The sequence below is a fragment of the Megalobrama amblycephala genome, linkage group LG15 (assembly GCF_018812025.1).
Source record: "Megalobrama amblycephala isolate DHTTF-2021 linkage group LG15, ASM1881202v1, whole genome shotgun sequence".
Classification (NCBI taxonomy): Eukaryota; Metazoa; Chordata; class Actinopteri; order Cypriniformes; family Xenocyprididae; genus Megalobrama; species Megalobrama amblycephala.
The window spans coordinates 18625795-18645653 of NC_063058.1; the positions used below are offsets into that span (position 1 = coordinate 18625795).

At 37.2% G+C, this 19859-nt stretch overlaps 1 protein-coding gene across 2 annotated transcripts in view; it reads left to right on the forward strand.

The window, feature by feature from the left end:
• The first annotated feature begins 11917 nt into the window (after nt 1-11917).
• Nucleotides 11918-19859, forward strand: part of galnt18a (UDP-N-acetyl-alpha-D-galactosamine:polypeptide N-acetylgalactosaminyltransferase 18a) — an 88953-nt gene continuing 81011 nt past the window's right edge. Inside the window, exons 1-2 of one of the 2 annotated variants that reach the window (XM_048158728.1) lie at nt 11918-12466; nt 16399-16509. Coding sequence is in view for 1 of the 2 variants with exons in the window: in XM_048158727.1 (XP_048014684.1) it covers nt 16269-16509 (241 nt within the window). In the remaining variant the exon portion in view is untranslated. Of the gene's footprint in view, nt 12467-15992; nt 16510-19859 lie in introns of those variants that run through there. The other variant, XM_048158727.1, reaches the window with a different exon arrangement.

A 19859-nucleotide genomic window follows, 5' to 3' on the forward strand; every position in this document is an offset into this window, starting at 1 on the left:
AAGCGTACTAATGTCCTTGGTGTTGGGACTTCCAGAGCTTCCACATCAAACAGATACGTGTCCAGAACACTTAATATAGGACCTATGAAATTATCCTCAATATTACAAGCTATGTTTGTATTCAAAAAGAGCTGCTCAATTGCTAGTCCAACCTGAAGGCTAAGAACTCAACTGACTCTAGGATTTTAAATGTGTTTTTAGACTAGCGATTCTCGTTTTATAAGTAAAATAGGGGTGTTTTACTTGAGGGTACTTTCTAGTTTTGTTGTAAAGCATAAATAATGCACAGTCATACCTCAAATGTGAATTTGAATTCTAAAAAACGCTGCTGGCCTGTCTGATTTGTGAAGAAACTTTCTAGTTTTGTTCTACAGCATAACAGTCAGACACATCGAATGTGAATTTGCACTTATGTTGCTAAAAAGCTAACAATGCTACATAGATGGCCCGCACAACTTTTTAAATGACACACAGTTGAACCCCAAACGTCAATTTTTACGTAAAGATGTTGCTAAAAGTTGCCAACAAGCTGGTCTGATTTTTAGAGAAGAAACACACACAGTTAAATGTGAATTTGTGCTTTACAATCATTGCTAAAAGTTGCTAACATGCTAACAATGCTACATAAACACTACAATTGTTCAGTACACCACACTGGCATACCTCAAACATGAATTTGTGCTTTAAAACATTGCTAAAAGTTGCTGACAAGCTACCAGGGCTACATATTGTGTGGCTGATTGTCAAACATGTAAACTCACAATGTAGTAGTGCTACAAATCCGCCATTGTAAAAATCCATTCAAAGATGGCTTGAAAATGCTAAATCTCTCCAGGGTTTTAGACTTCAAATTGAAAAGCTTTTAGGAAGCTAGTAATAATAGAGTTAGTTATGCATCCAGAGATGGCCAGACATTTTTTTTTTTTACACTGTTAAAACTCTTTCCAGTACCTGCGGGTGGCCATGGTCGTAGGTCGCCCCAGTGATTGGAGTGGGTTAATGGCTTTGCTATGGAGAGGAAGTGGAGTGGATTTAGATGAAGCTCTCCACATGTGGTCAATCAATTTGCAATACACCAAAAGTGGCTGTGAGAACAATTATTTAAGTTCCTGTGAAGTGGCATATGGTGGGTGGGGGCAACATGCAAGAACATTATATTTTTCCATTTTCTTTCTTCTCAGCATAATGTATTGCGTGTATCTCTCAGATGGAGGGAAATGCTAAGCATGTAAGTGCGTGTAGTTCAGTGTGCAAGTGTAGTGTGGGCTCTGGAGACAGCTCACCCTCTCCCTGGGTCTCTGAATTACTCCTCAGGTTCTCTCTGCCTGCCTAATGATTTGAGTTTACAGCCCATTGCCTCCCATCTCTGCATGCAGCACATAATCTCTTTGTAGAGATGATAATTATGGCTTCATAGAGCTCGGAGCTCTTTTCTGAAGCAGTGCCTTGCTGTCTGGGATGGAGTTAATGAGAGAGGCAGAACTGAGTTAATCCATCCTGAGGACTCGCTGCCCTGTGTTTCGTGTGTTTGAGGCCACAAGCAGCTGTGAAATCAGGTAATAAGATACAAAACACCACATCTTAATCTCTGTAGCTTCTGTTCTGACTGTGATGAGATTCTAATGCCCAGCATTTGCCTCAGGAATTGGTCTCATCTTAAGAAAATGATAAAAAATAACAACAAAAACAGATACCGGATCTTAGAATAGATAAGAAACGACTTTGTCACACCGATTTGGAATTATCTTTACTGGATCTCGTAACTTTTTAAGGTAAGATATGATATGACAATGATTTTTACTTATTGCATATATGGATTTGTAGAGGTCTTATATAGTTGTATTAATATGAATATGTATTTACATAAAATTGCACATAAAATGTATATTTTTCTAATTGGAGGTGCACTCTTTTTACAGTCCAACTGAGGTAGTTCTGAGACCACCGATTAGTTGTTGGTGCAGTAGCTCATCAGCATCATCATAATTGCAAACCTAATCAAGACAAACTGCAGATTTTACGATCCACCACATAATTTAGTAAATAACCCTAAATCACTGTCAGAGTAAATATTTATATTCCTTGCTGTAGTTGCAAGACTCTTATAAACTCGCTGTACACACTCTTAAAAATAAAGGTTCCAAAAGAGGGTTTTTGAAGGGATGCCATAGAAGAACCATTTTTGGTTCCCCAAAGAACCTTTAATGGTTCTCTAAGAACCAGTGTGAAGAACATTTTTATAATCTAAAGAACCTTTGTCCAATGGAAAGGTTCCATGGATGTTAAAGGATCTTCATGGAACCATCAATGCCAATAAAGAACCTTTAAGAAACAGTGAAAGAGTTCCCTTGTCCACCATAGTAGGAGCTTTCTGTTCCTAACAATGCTACTGAGCAGTAACAATCCCATGGAGTGGATCATGATTAAATGTATCTTACATGGCTATCTTACATTTACACAAGGGACAATGCAAGTTATGCACATATAATAATCATAACCACACAAGAAGCTATTAGTACAACAAGAAGCCTGTCATGCTTCAGACTTTCAAAACAGAAATCCCTTCTGTAACCTTGTAACTCTGTGGTTGGTTTGAATGTTATTTCTCCATTATGGATGAAATTGTCCAGAGGATGTTTATCAGTGGAATTTATTATACAAATGCCAGAGCTAGCAGCAAATAAAGTGTGAAGGCGAAGCTCTGTAAGTCTCTTGCTCCAGTATCACAACTTACACAGACTATACGAATCCTCTCTAAGAGAACCCAGGGTAGAAAAAGTATATTACTCACCTTCACGTCATTTCAAAATTGTATGACTTTCTTTCTTCTGTGGAACCCAAAAGGAAAACATGTTATAACACTCTAAAAAATGCTGGGTTAAATATGGACAAAACCAGGGATTGGGTTGTTTTCACCCAGCCATTTTTTTCAACCAATTTTGGATTTATTTTTTTAGCCAGCAATATAGTAATATAGTAAAAGGCGTGTTTTTGCTCACTCCCAAACATGGGCAAATTTGTGGTGTATTTTAAGCTGAAACTTGACCAGACCAGAGACTTATATTACGTCTTGTGAAAGAGGGCATAATAGGTGCCCTTTAACCCAACCTGCTGGGTTTGTCCATATTTAACCCAACTTGGGTTGTTTTTAACCCAGCATTTTTAGAGTGAATGTGCTGGTTGCTCTTTTACATGCAATTACAATGAAAGGGGAATGAGGTTTTTTAAGCTTCAAGAGGATGCAAATTCACCACAAAATATAATAGGTTATATGATTTGTGTGCTATATTCCAAGACAATGAAAAGTTCTTATTGATTAATAATCTTCCCATCTGTAATCAGATAATTGATTCAGTGAGCTGAACACAATAACCAAATCAGTCTGATTCACAAATGAATCATTCAGGGCTGTATTTCCCAAAAGAATTAAACCTAAGGCTGCATTGAGTTCTCTTTCACGCTTAAACAAAAACACACAAAAGTATGACCAAAATGTCCGCTTTGCAGAGTATCCTTGTCAGCACAGTCTTAAATAAGTTAAATAATGTCTTAAACGATGGTAAAGAGTTGTGAGGACATTGGGAGTGTGTCAGATCCGCGTCACGTGCGGCCAGTCTTAAAGTGACAGCAGCCTAATAAACCCGCTGCTATGATGTCATTAATGTTAAAGGGGCTATATGTAAGATTTTTACTTTAATAAAGCATAAAAATACCCCAATATGTTTGCAGATATTTAGGAAACATGCTAAGTTCACCTACTTGTTTCTCAGAAAAACAATGCTACAGCCAGACGTTCTACTTTGAAAATGAGCGTTCCGTGTCGGAATGTCTGTCTTTGTTTTGGTCTGTGTGAAACCTTGTGCTGCCAGTTTATCCAATAGTATTTTGACCTCACAGGTTGCCAGTTGGCGGAAAACACTGCAGCCATGGAAACCAGCAAACAAACTGTGTCAGAGAATCGCAGATTCTACCCGACCTAAAAAGCCTCTGCATCCATCTAAAAATCTCTATGAACGACAGCATATTAAAACACAAATAAATCAACTCATCAGCTCACAGTGTGTAAGTCTCCTCAGATTTCATTGTCAATTGTGCTCCCTTTTGTTGCATGTCCTCAAGCTGGCCACCCGCGTCTTTGAAAGAGGGGGCGGGGCAAACAATATTTTGAATTTGGAGTGCAGTACCTATTTCGACCACTGGGTGTCATTCCTGCATAAAGCCCCTTTAATCAAAGAACAAAATACAAAGAGAAAATCACTCACTGCTTTTGACTGAACTTTTGTAGATTTAAAAAGGATGATTCTATATTTAATTTATAATTGATGCAGTGAAGACTGTATTTAAAATACACTGTATTTATGTTGTTTCTACATCAATTTGGAGATGAAATGTGAAATAATTACAATATAAAAATATTAAAAAAAAATTTATGTTAGGTGCTATCGTAATTATTTACAGAAAAAAGTGTGATGAGTTACATTTGTTAATCGATTGTCAGCACTAGTTTTATATAAATAATATTATTTTGTTGCTTTGCCTGTATTTGATGTGCATGATGCCTCCTGCCATTTAAAGGCCGTTTAGAATAGCAATGCTATTCTGATGCTTTTGGTTGATTCTCGTTTGGATTTGCAGTGAACCACGTCTCCAATTACATCAATCCACACTGAAAATGATTAAGAGTTGAAAACATTAGTTAGAAATTTAGAAAAGTAATCAAAAAGTAATCAAATGTAATCAGTTACATTACTTTAATCCTTAAATGCATACCTCGGGTCTTTAGTGACCCGGGACATCATTCACTACCCTCCTCCTCGTTCATTTTTTAAAGTTAGACATCAACCTTCTTGGTATTCCTCAATCAATTCATTATAAAGAATATAACAAGACTGCCTATTTTTGTATTCATTTTTTGTAAAAACTGTATAGGGTCGCAAACGACCCGAGGTGTGTATGAGTGTACATATATTTTTCTGCACATCAATAATTGAATCTTAGATGACGGAATAAGTGCAATTCACCTTTATTCCACAAGGTGGCAATGTCTGATACACAATGCTGAAGAGACGACTCATTCAGACAGAAAACGAAATAATAAGAAAAACATGAAATGGCTCAGCGATTTACTGCAGAACAAGTACTGAACGCAATCAAATATGACTGTAACTGTTACTGGATGGATCTGGTGAAGCTGTTAGTGATCGAAATATTGATTTTGAAGATGTTGAAAATTATATAGTTTTGAGAATACGTTTGAGATCGCGAATGGGCTTCATATTTGTGACCTCAAACATAAAACTAGCCCATTATTTGCTGAATTTACTGGGAAATGAGCTCTGATGATGACCGTGATGATGGCATAAAACATCTGCTCAAACTGAACCCTTTTAAGCTCCAAAAGGTAACAAAATATGCTTTATTTTATTCTTCTGTAATTGTTACTCTAATATCAGAGGAGTTTTATATTATCGCGACAGGTAGAGATCCTTACGTGTTGGATATAGATCCGGGTCGATAAAGACCCGAATATGTAAGAATGATTGGCGAAACAGTCATGCATTTAAGGGTTAATAAAGTAATTGAAATAGTTGCATTATTTTTTAAATACGGTAATCTGTAACCTACATTTCCAAAGTAACCTTCCCTACACTGGTGACAACAATAGTTTCTACAATTTACTGGGTTACGATGTTTTTGGGAAACAATTTTGTAAACGGAACCAACCAATTCATTGAAAAGATTAGACTTGAATGAATGATTTGTTCATGAATCTCTCACAAACTCACCAATGAAAGCTACAGCGAATGTCAAGAGTCTTGAGACATCTTTATTAAAAAACACACACTCCATGAGTACTTGAGTATTTATCTGTCAAATACTAGAGCAGGAAAAATGACTAAAAATCCAACTCAATCTCATGGCAATTCATACTTATTTTATGAGGTGGCTAATTTGTACGACGTCACTTGTACGAATTCATACATTTTTTGCTAAAGCGTACATATTCGTATGAATTGTACGAATGACCTACCCCAAACCCCGCCCCTAAACCTACACATCACTGGGGTTTAGACCAGTGGTGTAGTCGGGGCGATACGCACGCATACGCCGTATGCTTACTTTTTGCTCAGGGCTGTTTGCGTATTACAACTTCTAAGGATCAGTATTTGCGTATACCCACTTGTTTTTTGCTTCGAAAGTCCATAAAATATTGTCCTGTTAGCTTCCCCTTTAACTGTGTGTCCAATGCTGTTGTGTAAACTCGCGATTCGTTGATGTAATTGGTGCATGAGCACTTCTGTCATACCTTGTCCCGCTCATAGTCGGCTAAAAACCAGGCTTCACAGTGCGTGTTCGCGCTGCAGTGAGAGAACTCCGATCAACGCCGCTCGGTGTTTTGAGCCGTGCATTGAGCACATTTCTCTCACTGCAGCGGTCTCGCCGTGAGAAACATGGTGGTGAGTAAATAAGACTATTAATTAATTATATAGCCTACATAATGCGTTTTCCAAGTTTCCGTACGAACTGAAAAGACCATCAGCGCAACTGAAGCCTTGTTTATAATGCATTAGTGGTGCGGGAATCATAAACATACTAGGCTAACTTTACTCTCTGAATCTTATCAAGCTCCAAAAGTTTGATAAGATTTCCATTCCGACACTGATGATAAAATGTGCGATCCATTTGAATTCTATTGAGAGTTAAACACTTTAAAACGCTATAGAGAAAGTCAAACATGTTTCTATAGGCTATGTGTAGGTTGCTATTTTTCATAACAAATGCTATGATAATGGAAAATGATATAGTTTGACTTCTTATGGCACACTGAAGTAGAAAATTCTGTCAAACTGATATTACATGTATATAAATAATACAAAACTGAGTTTACAGAGGTTACCGGGGAAACAACTCTATTTCTGCTGTTCCATATGCGCCACCTACCGACAGAGAGTGGTTTAAATTTTCATTCAGCCTGACTACTGTTTTTGTTTGTTTGTGAAACTCATGACCACATTTTTATAATGTTAATAAATTAAATTTTGAATAATTGACTTTTTTAACACCCTTTTGAATAAAATGAAACTTTAATTTCAGATATATCATTTTTTTTTTTTTTTACAGTGAATATAATTCCAAAGCAGCATGTTTAAATAATAGTCAAACTGTAAAGCAATAAAAATGTCAACCAATTTTAGAATGCACTGTATATATTTGTTTTTAATGAAACATGTTACTAGTGAACAACAACATAAAACACATTTACTGGCATGTTTATGTTTATGTTTATGTTTTTTTTTTGTTTTTTTGTCGGTTTTTTTTGGGAGGGGGGGGGGGGTCTGGGTAATAGTACACCACTTATTTTTTTAGGACTACACCACTGGTTTAGACAAATGTGAGGTCGTAAGAATTCGTACGAATTAGCCACCTTGTAAAATATGTATGAATTGGTCGTAGAATAGCATTGAAAAATCCTAAAAGGTTAAAAACTCTCAAACACTTACACACACATGTTGAAACAAGAAGCCAAACAAATATGACATACAGGTGTGGCTCTGCAACATGTTATGAGGTGAGTGAGGCACTGAAAGGACCCAATAAAGTCTTCCAGCTGGCATGAAAGATTCTAAATGGCTTCTGAATTTTTTATCAACTGGCAATGTGGTTTTTAAAGTGCTTACTGAGTGTTTCTACAGTCTCATTTGCTGTAAAGGCTACACTGTTGCACATGCTTTCACAGAAAGCTGTTTATCCATAAATAGCGTATATGAAATTGCTGGGTCATCATTACATAATCAGACAATATATCTCAGCCTCGTATTTGCCTTCAACATAGAGTATATGTGATTTAACTGTTATGTGAGATCATTCGAGATATAATAACAATGGCCTTTGGAGTTTAAATAATTTTATAAATTCTGCTGGATGTATTTGGTTGAGGGGAAACATTTAGCTATTTGTTGCTTTCTGCATTATAATATGTGAAGAAAAAGCACAAATGAAGGCAGAAATGTCCTTTCGCTGATGATTAGTGATGCATGGTTTAAGATGAAAAGAGCCCTGAAATATCCAATTTGTGTTTATCAGATTATGTTATGATTCACTGACTTATTCTCAGTAATCGTGCCAGTATTTTAAGAGCATAATTTTCTGTTGAATGCATTTTACCATTTTTTATTTTAGTTTCGACATTTGGCCCTCTCTTGATTAAACACATTAGCTCTCCCGTACACTCTTTATACAGTAAATTACCACGAAGTAGAAGTTTTATTGAGTTCCTCATCCCATAAAGAATGTATCTGCTGAATGCCTATGAACTTGATGAAAAATTTACCTGATTGAAAAATGTACTGCAATAATATTTGCCTGAATTTTTTATTAAACACTCAAAAAGTACATAAAAGAAATAAAAGCCTGCAAAATTCAGCCTCAATCAGCAGATATTGTATTGAAGGATGCACAGTCGTGAGACACAGTACACAACTTCTCTGGTTGTGTGAAAATGGACTGGAATCACAATTTAAAATTCCTTGATATTTTCAGGTTTTCAATGACCAAGGGTACCCTGATCGTTTTTCTCAGAGAACGTGAAATTATATAGCATGACCTATCACAAAGCATGCTGTACCTCAATGACAATGCAATCATAGCGTCTGAATGGGGTGAAAGCCGGACTCTCTGTGTTTAATGGATTCTGAGGAAATAAGATTCTCTCAGGCAGGAACTTCTAACATTCCCTTATCTTAAAAGTGCCAGGAACAAGAATACAAACTAAGCACACAGATTTTCATATCAGAGAATGTAGACTTTCACAAGAGAGACTGTCTCACATTTCACTGAATATGATACAAGTAAGTTTACATCTGTAATAGAAGTAATGTGTTTCATAAATTAAACTGTATTATAGCAGTCTCACTGTATTGCATTATTTCTGAAATACACACTGTAGCTACAGATTGTTATCAGTCGCATGTCTTGTTCTCGCTGAAATTGAGCCTGCTTTCCCTCTGTTATCGAAGTATGGACAATCTTTCACTGGTAAATGAGCTCAGCCACTTTTGAATTGATCTGACCACAGCTTAATTCACTAAAAATCTCTCTGCATGACAGTATGGCCCAACATTAGCATTCTCAATTGATTTTGCAATGTGAAGCCCACATTTGCAATCCGAATCCCTTCCACTATCATAAATGACATCTAATCCAGTGTTGGAGTTGCTTCTCAAAAACTTTAACTTGCCAAGCTACTCAGTATTTAAATCTGTTAAATTATAGTCAAGCTACACTTTAAAAAAGTAGGAGGCAATATACACCGATCAGACATTGACCACCTTCCTAATATTGTGTTGGTCCCCCTTTTGCTGCCAAAACAGCCCTGACTCATCGAGGCATGGACTTCACTAGACCCCTGAAGATGAGCAGATCCTTTAAGTCCTGTAAGTTGCGAGGTTGGGCCTCCATGGATCAGACTTGATGAGCACATGTGTTCATCACACGATCCCACAGATGCTCGATTGGATTGCGATCTGGGGAATTTGGAGGCCAAGCCCACATCTCAAACTCGTTGTGCTCCTCAAACCATTCCTGAACTATTTTTGCTTGTGGCAGGGTGCATTATCCTGCTGAAAGAGTCATGCGTTTCCATGATCTGCGGCTATGCGGCCCCATATGCAACAAACTGTGATACACTGTGTATTCTGACATCTTTCTATCACAACCAGCATTAACTTCTTGAGCAATTTGAGCTGCAGTAGCTCGACTGTTGGATCGGACCACATGGACCAGCCTTCGCTCCACACGTGCATCAATGAGCCTTGGTCGCCCATGACCCTGTCGCCGGTTCTCCACTGTTCCTTCATTGGACCACTTTTATAGATACTGACCACTGCAGACCGGGAACACCCCAACAGCTGCAGTTTTGGAGATGCTCTGATCCAGTCGTCTAGCCATCACAGTTTGACCCTTGTCAAACTCGCTCAAATCCTTACTCTTGCCCAAAATGTTCACTTGCTGCCTAATATATCCCACCCACAAACAGGTGCCGTGATGAAGAGATAATCAGTGTTATTCACTTCACCTGTCAGTGCTCATAATGTTATGCCTGATCGGTGTATTTTAAAATCTGAATATATAATTTCTAATATAATCAGGGTAGATTTTCTCTGTCTTTGGTTTGTAAATTAATCTCAAATAGACATAATAAATTTAAAGTTTAAAGTTCATTTAAGGAAATGAAAATTCATCCTATCTATTTTATAAATCAGGGTTATTATATTAAACTAAAACAAAAACTAAAACAATTTTTGTTACTTTGAAATAAAATAAATGTTAAAAGGAAAAAACAAACTATACTAAGATAACTAAAACTAAATAAAAACAAATAAAAACTATATATAAAAAAAAACATTAAAATTGACAAAAAACATAAAAAAATACTAAAACTTTAACTAAATTGAAAAGTAAAAACTAATTAAAAATATTAATGAAGCTATAATAGTATCTGAATAATACTAAAAAACACTGTTCTAAATGCATCTTATTAATGATTCATCTACGCTATATTTTATTTTATTTTTTACCTTATTATTAAATTCTAGAAAATATAACTTGATTTTCCAGTGACTTTCCTCTGGTGATGTATGCAGTCATTTAATCCACTTAAACACTTAAACTGCAAGCTCACATTCATCTGCCGATATTTTTGAGTGCAATGCCCACATCTCAAAATCCAATCAAAAACCAATGCACAGTGACAGAACCGACGAACCCAGAAGTCCCCTACATTTTTTCTTTTCGATAATCTGTTACACACTACACTGTAAAAAATGACCGTGATTTTAACAGTAAAAGACTGTAAAAATGCTGCGGTGAAAAACTGTCAATTGGTTTACAGAAAGTTCCCGTACTATATACGGTGAATAACTGTAATAGATCTAACGGTACATTTAATGTAATTTTACGGTAAAATACCGTTAAATTCACCGTTTTTGGAAGTGAAAATAACAATTCATTGTAAAAATTTACAGTGAAAAAACGTAAATTGACATTCTCACAATTCCCTGCGTGACACTTCACATTTGATATATTTTTGTTGAAATAACTCTGTTTCTTCTTAGTTTTTCTCATTTTTTTCTAATCAGTTATGTACATTAGGGTTTTATGTTACACCTAATGTTGTTAAATTAATGTTTATTGCATTTTTAAAATGTCAGCAAGAGTTCATGCCACGTTTCCACCCCAGACCTGTTGCTGTCAGCGGTTCCATTAAAGTACCATAAAGATCAAGTCCGGTGACGGAGGACTAGGTGAGACTTTCCAGTTCCCGCTGGATTTTGTCCTCTGCATATAACCTTAATAAATCCTAAACCTCGTCATCGGTCCATCGGTTGTATTTTTTAAACATTGTTGATTCGAATACCAAACAACTCCAGCTGCATGCACCGCAACAGACTTTTAAAAATGGTGGTTGAAATAAAATGCTGCATGAACTCAACCAATCAGCATGTTCAGTGCCCAAGTCCCACCCACGAAAGGTTCTGACCTTTGAAAAAGTACTACCTCATGAGCAGGGACTTTCTGAGGGGGAAATTTTTACCTGGAACTTCATTCAGACCCTGGTCCCTGCGGTCGGAACACACCGAGTACCAACCCAAAGTCCTGGGGAAAGTTTCTGAGGTGGAAAAGTGGCTAAACAATGTTATCTATCAGGATATGCTAGCTATACCAAGGTCATGGTATGGTTTAGGTTAGAGTTTGGGGTTAGTATTTGTTTCAGCATTTTGTAATCAATCAGCACTGTGATGACCAATAAATTCTTTTGAATCTGCTGAAGGGTGGGGTTTGCCAACTGGTTTGAGGGGGAAAAAAAACATGCAGTGGACTTGCATAACCGTAATCCACCACATGTTTCAACATTCACCAAGTAGGTCAACTAGGTTCTCATGGAAAGCAATCAGATTAATGCACCGACGTTGCATGCTCTGCATCAAGAGGACTAGGGGTTCTGATTAAGGAAATTTCACATTGCTCTTCTGGGCAAGAACCACCATTGCTATTGATATTCCAGGCAGTGTCTCCTTCCTTCTGTTACATAGCCGATATACCCTAGACCTCTCATTTTAAATTACAGCCCAATAATATCTCACTGCAGTGGGGGCTGTGGCAGACAGAACGGAGTGCATTCTGTCTCATTGATCTTATGCATAGCTGAGTCATAGGCTCCATGCTTAAATACATTGCCACAGGAAGTCACGGCTGGATGTGTCGGTAACCAGGTGGTGCAGAGTACATTTATCTTGTTTTAAGGATATACAGTGTAAAACAAGGCTAAATAGCGATTCAAAAAATGTAGGTGCTCTCTAAAGCAATCCGATTATTTTAGCAGGTGGAGCGGGATATGGTAGATAAAGACTCAAGGTCTTCGCATCTCCCAGAAGATACAGTCTTTCATTTCCCAAGAAGTCACACTGTAAGTTCTCACCTTTTTTACCATGCCTTCTTTAAATCGAAAACACACCGTGACGCTTTCTCTTTTAGGATCAATCATTCATAGACCTTTGGTGTAGAGCCCCTAAATTTTTTTTTTTTGAAGTAATTACAGGCCTAGGTCTCTACCGAGAAATTCTCTATCCTTTAATATTTCAGTGTCCATTCATATTTCATGCATCATTTCTTGCAGCGGTGGCCCCGCTGGTGTCTCTGTGTACATTTGGGTAAACTAAACAGGTGAAGGAGTAAGTTGGTACGCCAAAGACAAAGATCAAAGCCAGCGCCTCAGGGTAGTTTGCTCTTGACTCCATCTGTTAACGTAATGTTTCTCTGATGCCTTTTTCTCCTCGCTTGATCACCCTGAAAGCCCTGAATGGAGTGAGGAGGCTGATGAGGAGCATCTTTGAAGGCTGTTTTCGATTGCGCTCTTTCATTTGAGTTACAATCTGACCGTTTAAGAGGATATAACAGAGAAGGGAATTGGGCCACCTTGTCTTCAAACAGAAATCCTCTAAATATTTAAAGACATTCATTAAAATGCCTTTTATCTCCCTATAAGAAAATAATCACATTAAAGAGCACTGTTTGTGATTGACTTCCTACAGTACATACAGTATACGCTATATACTGTAACTGTTTCATAACTTTAAAGTGAACATAAAATGTAATTCCAACTCATTTTACTAAGGCAAACTGATGTATTTGAATATGATAATCAATTAGAAAGACTTGATTTTATCCATCTAGAATTGATTGGATTGTAAAAAGTGACTGTTTCATACCAGAATGGAGTCAGGTAGCTTGAAAAGTAAGAGTGATTCCTTGTGTCATCCAAAACAAGGAGTCAAAAAAGGTGTGGTTCCCATGAGCAAAGACAGAAGGAAGATTTCAAATTTAATGGGAATGATAATGGATAGCTCTCTCCAGGAATGTCATCTGAAAAGGAGCATAATTTCAGAAACAGATAAAAAAAAATTAATTTTGGAATAATATTGTAGAGATGAATTGCACACAATAAGCTCAGAAACATTCTTTAATAAAGTAAGTAGGATCACAATTAAAACTTTCATTAGAATGCTTTGCTTTTTAATAGAGGATTTGTGCTTTAATTTGTGATTTTATTTACACTACATCTCAATAAATGATCCCTGCTGTAGTTTGGAGCAGATAGGGTGTGAGTCAAATCAGTGATCTCAACTAATGTGTTAGGTTCCAAAAATAAGTTGCAGGTCTGCAAGGACCTTTGGTAATATTGGTAACACTTTAGTTTACAGTGCCGCAGTTACACATTACTACATGTACTTGTACTACTATAGTAATAACAGTAAATTATGCATAATTACAAGTAACTAACCCTAAACCAAACCCTAACTGTAACTGTAACTCTACACTGTAAGACAAATTTGTTCAGTTTATTTAATTCAATTGTGCAAACTTGTTGCCTTAATTCAATTAAGTAAGCTTTACTTTACGTTTTGTCAACTTAATTCTGAGGAAGTGTACTCCCAGAGTGCACTGCAGCACAAATAAAGTAATTGCTTTGTTTTACTGTTTGTGGCTTTATTACCCCAACAATAACAGCAAATAAAATTGTAATGGTCTTATTAATTAAAAAAAAAAAACTTAACTGTTACCATTGTTGTGTTTTACATGCTGAATGTTGATGTCTGTGTGTTGATTGCAAGGCACTGGCTCAACTAGAGAGGAATCAACCCCCTTAAAAGTTTGATGTTTCACAATAGTATGGTGTTTATGATATATATATGTTAGTGATATGATCTAATAAACCAAAAATCTACAGGGTAAGACAGCCACTCCCACTAGCCACTTTGGCGGGTTGAATATAATTTCAGCCTACAGCCAAATGAAAAGTAGCCAAGCTCGTCGTATCACAAAATTACAATTCAGTCACAATTCTTTATCGATTAACTTGCGGTTATGAAGGTGGGATAGGCGGAATCGCGCTAAATGACACAACAGAAGCGCTCGCGTGCGATTCAGTTCTCCATGCGCCTGAATACACGCACACACAGATGTCAAAATGCATCGTGTGGAGTATCTCGCGTGAATACAGTCTTCTATGGCTTACGGCTAAGTCGACGTAAACAGGTGGGTAAAAACTGGATATGTGTCAGTATATGACGTCCATGCATTCAGCAGCCCCCAAATAAATACCCCTCTGTCATTAATGTTAATCAAACATCAAAAAATGTTAAATACATGTATACATGTATGCTAAATAAACATATGTATCTGATTTTCTTTTTTAAATTACTATTTGTAATTTGCTTCTTTGTTCTTTTTATATAGCCTAACAAAAATAACTGTATACCTCATGTATAGTCTTGATTTGGGTGGTCAATCTGCATTTGTAAGTTTGAAAGGGTTTTAAATCTTGTAAATCAAGTAAAATGACTCAAAATCAAGTAATTTAAGCATGCCAGAGTCAACTTTAATCATATAAAATGTAATTTCCCAACAGCAAAATTGTGGCCAGTGAAAATGCTGAGTGGCTAGTAACTTTGGAAAACCACTAGCCACATTGGCTGGTGAGCAAAAAAGTTAATGTCAAGCCCTGGCCTTGAACATGAGCTGGCATATGCAAATATTGGGGTCATACATATTAATGATCCCGGCTGTTACGTAACAGTCGGTGTTATATTGAGATTCGCCTGTTCTTCAGAGGTCTTTTAAACAAATGAGATTTATATAAGAAGGAGGAAGCAATGCAGTTTGAAACTCAATGTCTTTTCCATGTAATGAACTCTTGATATTCAACTATGCCAAGGTAAATTCAATTTTTGAATCTAGGGCACCTTTATTTAAAAGTGGACTAATCCTTTAAGTAAGTTCAACAAATTCTTGGACATTAAGTAAAGTTTACTAAAAAAGGTTAGTTAGAACAACTGTTAGGTTTTACAGTGTATAGTAAGTACATGTAGTTAATTAATAGTACTACTCAGAACTTATTTGAGTAATTACAATGTAGCTACGGCACTGTAAAATAAAGTGTAACAAAAATATTTTTTAAAAATGCAAACCAATTGATATTTAAACCAAATTATTACACGATATGATGACAAATTAATTGCATATTTTGGTGAGAAACGTCCTCAACTAAGGATAATAGACATTACATGGTTGCCCTACCATCCACAGCATACGTGTTAAACTTATGATGATAGAAATATGAACATAAATATTCATCATGAACATTGAATAGGATTAAAAAACAAAAAGAATTTCCCGTTTTTAAAAACGAAGAGAAAACGTTTCTGTTGTTGTTTCATAACTGTGTCAAGTGCCGTGTGTCCAATCATTTTGGCGCATGGAAGAAGCTAGGCAAATAAAAATTAGCATAGCATTAATGCATTTCAGTGTTTGACCAACGACATTTTTGTATAGTAAACAATTTGGTATCCCCCACTTTATAAATCTGAGTGAAAACCAGTTTGCCTCAACCATTACTGTTCATTGGCTGTCAACAGCAGCGCGCGCTGCAACATGGTGCGCGTGTCCCCTGGCTCATGACGCCGTCAAGCAAGCCGTGCGCGTGCTGCCGAGCTGTAAACCCGCTGTCAAACAGTGCGGACGAGCGCGAGAGACATCCGTACCTATCCGAACAGCTGCAGCTTCCTGTCACATAAGATGTGCTGGAGACGCAAAGCCGAAACGTTATACGGGAGATCATTCCGCCGGGCTGTATGAGAGCAGAACCGCCGCCAAAAGCGTAAAGGATTTGTGCCTGTTTCTGCGCGCGCTGCGCACGTGGGGATGTTGCGATGGCATGCACTAGGAGAACCAAAACTTTGGTGTCCACGTGTGTGATTTTAAGCGGCATGACCAATATTTTGTGTCTGCTCTACGTCGGATGGATCACCAATTATGTGTCTAATAACGGCAACGTCAAAGTTGCAGGCAGGACACATGAGAAAAAGTTTGATGATGACAACAGAGGAGAAACCCTGAGGATTATAGAGAGACTGGACAGGCTGGAGAGTGTTGTTAACCAGCACATACAAGGTAGTGATGTATTTATATGACAGCACATGATTTATAATAAGTAATTGCATGTTCTCTCTTTACAGTAGCCTGTATCACAGTCCTACTTGCATGAAGATCAATACAGGTTTAAAGGTGCTTTGCTCTTCAGATGCTGATGAGCCTCTTTAATGGCTCTGTTTCTATATACACCCACATGCATGAATCATATATTTATAGAGATGCAATGGATTCCAATCTTAATACTATATAACACCTCTATGTGGACTGTATTCAGCCCCTAACAGATCTCTGTATTCAGCTGGTGCAGTATAAACTCAGGTTTATTGCAGCTAGAGAGGGGGGCATAAATTTAGCACTTGGCAAAGTCCTCACGTAAACATCAGTCCCACAGTTGGTGCCATCATGTTGCTTTGCTGAACTCAAACAGGACAGCTGGGGAGTGATGATAACCTACAACAGTTTGAACAGCCTCTCATCCTGGATGATTAATCATCATTAGTGTACTGTTGATGTAAATCTGATTCAGTAGTGTTAAAAATTTTGGCACTGGAATGAAATAAGGGGGTGTTGTCTCCAAAATAAACTCCCATTTATTCCTTAACAGGCTTTGTGTGAGGAATTGTATTTCTGTAAAGTATTAATGCATGCGTTAATCTTGTTGAGAAGCATTTGGCTGGATTTATGGGATATGTTGGCCTGTGCTATAAGTATAGCTCCTGTGCTGAGCTCAAGGTCTTAAAGCTCGCTTCTTGCTAGGCACAGTCATAGAGAAGCCATAAATGTCAATCAGAATATACCCTGCACACCTACATGGTGAGGCACTTAAGCAATTGAATGTATCATGCTAATGTTTTGCAAGAAGATACCACATTTCTCGCTTGTCATCTAAGTATTTTATTTTAGGTGAAGCGTGTTTTTTTTTTAAATATTACACGGAGTAAACCATAGCCATTCTTTGGCTGATTTCCCTAAAAAGTGTAAACATTGTGGCTCTGGTCTTGTCAGAATGATTATGCCTTCGGATTAGCCCGACAACAGCAACATTAGATCAGCCAATAGCATGAGTTTGGGGCGGGGCTATTTGTTTGTCCAACCAATGGAAGATGGATGGGATATTCAGAGAAACCTGTTTGAAAACAACTGTTGTTTTTGCATTTTCATTTAGGGACTCTACAGTAGTGCAGTGGTTCATAGCCTTTTTGATTTGAAAGCATTTGATTTTTTTATCGACAGAAACTGAGAGAGTTAAAGGGTTAGTTCACCCAAAAATGAAAATTCTGTCATTAATTACTCACCCTCATGCCGTTCCACACCCGTAAGACCTTCGTTAATCTTCAGAACACATATTAAGATATTTTAGTTCGGAGCACAGATGAATCAGTGTGTCGAATCTGCTGTTCGGAGCGCCAAAGTCACGTGATTTCAGCCGTTGGCAGTTTGACACTCGATCTGAATCATGATTCGACACACTGATTCATTTGTGCTCCGAAGCTTCCTGAAGCAGTGTTTTGAAATCGGCCATCACTAAATAAGTCGTTATTTTGTTTTTTTGGCGCTCCAAAAATATTCTCGTCGCTTTATAATATTAATATTGAACCACTGTACTCACATGAACCGATTTAAGTATGTTTTTAGTACCTTTATGGATCTTTTGAGAGAGGAAGTGTCATTGCTCCCTATGCAGGCCTCACAGAGCCATCGGATTTCAACTAAAATATCTTAATATGTGTTCTGAAGATTAACGAAGGTCTTACGGGTGTGGAACGGCATGAGGGTAAGTAATAAATGACAGAATTTTCATTTTTGGGTGAACTAACCCTTTAAGTCAAATTATTTAACCACAGTTCTCCAGAAGATTCAAAAACTATATGTGCTTCAATTTTTTTTGTGCCTTTTAGGTTTAGAAATGGATTTTAATATGTTAACAAAAATGTATTAATTTAAATACTTTTATTTAGTATTTTTATTAGAATTTTATTCTGTACTTTCAGAGCATAAGTCATGGATTTTAGTCTCAGAGAAAGAAATAATCAAAGCGCCTCAGATTTGCTTGGAGTCTCTTCTAGTTTTACGATGACTGAGTCAGTGGCTCCTGCCAGAGAGTCTTATTTCTCCGAAATCCATTAAAAGTGAAGAGTCCGGTTTTCACGCCCATCTGAACTGTCTGATTGCATTGTCATTGGCAGAGACTGAGACTGGACCTCCAGTTAGCGTTGGCATGAGCAGCAGTGTTGATGTGCTGTCTTACCGAGAGAAAGAAATGTAGCCAATTGTTCCCCTGTAATCCAGTTTCAGTTAGCAAATGCGAACATTGGTTAGTGGAAGATCAATGTGGAAATACCACCTTTATTATTTGGCTTTGCTTGTGACAGCCAGGGTTACATGTTCTGGTGTTGTGTCATTTGAAATGCGGAGTGTAAGGTGCCGTAGGTGCATGTCTATGGCTATATTTCCATCACCCCGTTTTTATGTGCATTTTGAAGTATTGCATCCAAAACGAGTGATGGAAATGGCAAATTTTGCAAAAAAAAAAAAAAAATCCCTTAATTTGCAAACAAGTCTTTTAATGTTCGCTTGAAGTGGTTTTTGACTTGTGCGAAAAAGAGCTAATGCAAATAATGGGAGATGGAAATGCATTTGCTGAATAAATTCTGACGTAGCAAACATTAAACCCACTGTCTACACTGATGTCGTTTTATTTACTGTTGATTAGTAGGTTACCAATGCCACCGGCGTCATCCACTTGAACAACTTGATGGAAATACACCTAATTCGCATTTGTTGCGAATTTTTCCAAACTTTGAAAAGATTTGCTTCACGTTTGGATGGAAACCCAGCTTATGTCTGTCTAATATGTAGTGGTATGTCTAATAAAAAATTAGGTTTAAAGTTTAATTAAGGCACCCACATACTACAAGATAATCGTGCCGATATTGGATCCAATTCTTCCTTTCCGACAATCCTAATTAAAGTCCCGATTATCTTGATGGTTCTACAGATTATTTTAGATTTTCCTGTGGTGTGGTGTGCGTTAAGAGTGATGGAATCTGCTCGGAAGAACGTTGGGGTCGCACCAAACTCAAATCATAAATATCCAACATGTTGAAATCCTGTTGTGTGGGGGGAACCCAGAGAACAAACGCACACACACTCCATAGATTGTCAAGTAGAACGAAACTATACCAAATCAGAAAGTGAGCTGACGGAAAACGAAAGCATATCATGACTTCATCTAAACCTTTTTCTTTTTTCTACAATTTTTCTGTAAAAAGCAGTCCAAACACTATTATTGCAATTTCTTCTTGCCTGTCCTCCACCATGATTGTTTAATTTGAAGTCATGTTTGACCGTGAGAGTTTTTGCGAGAT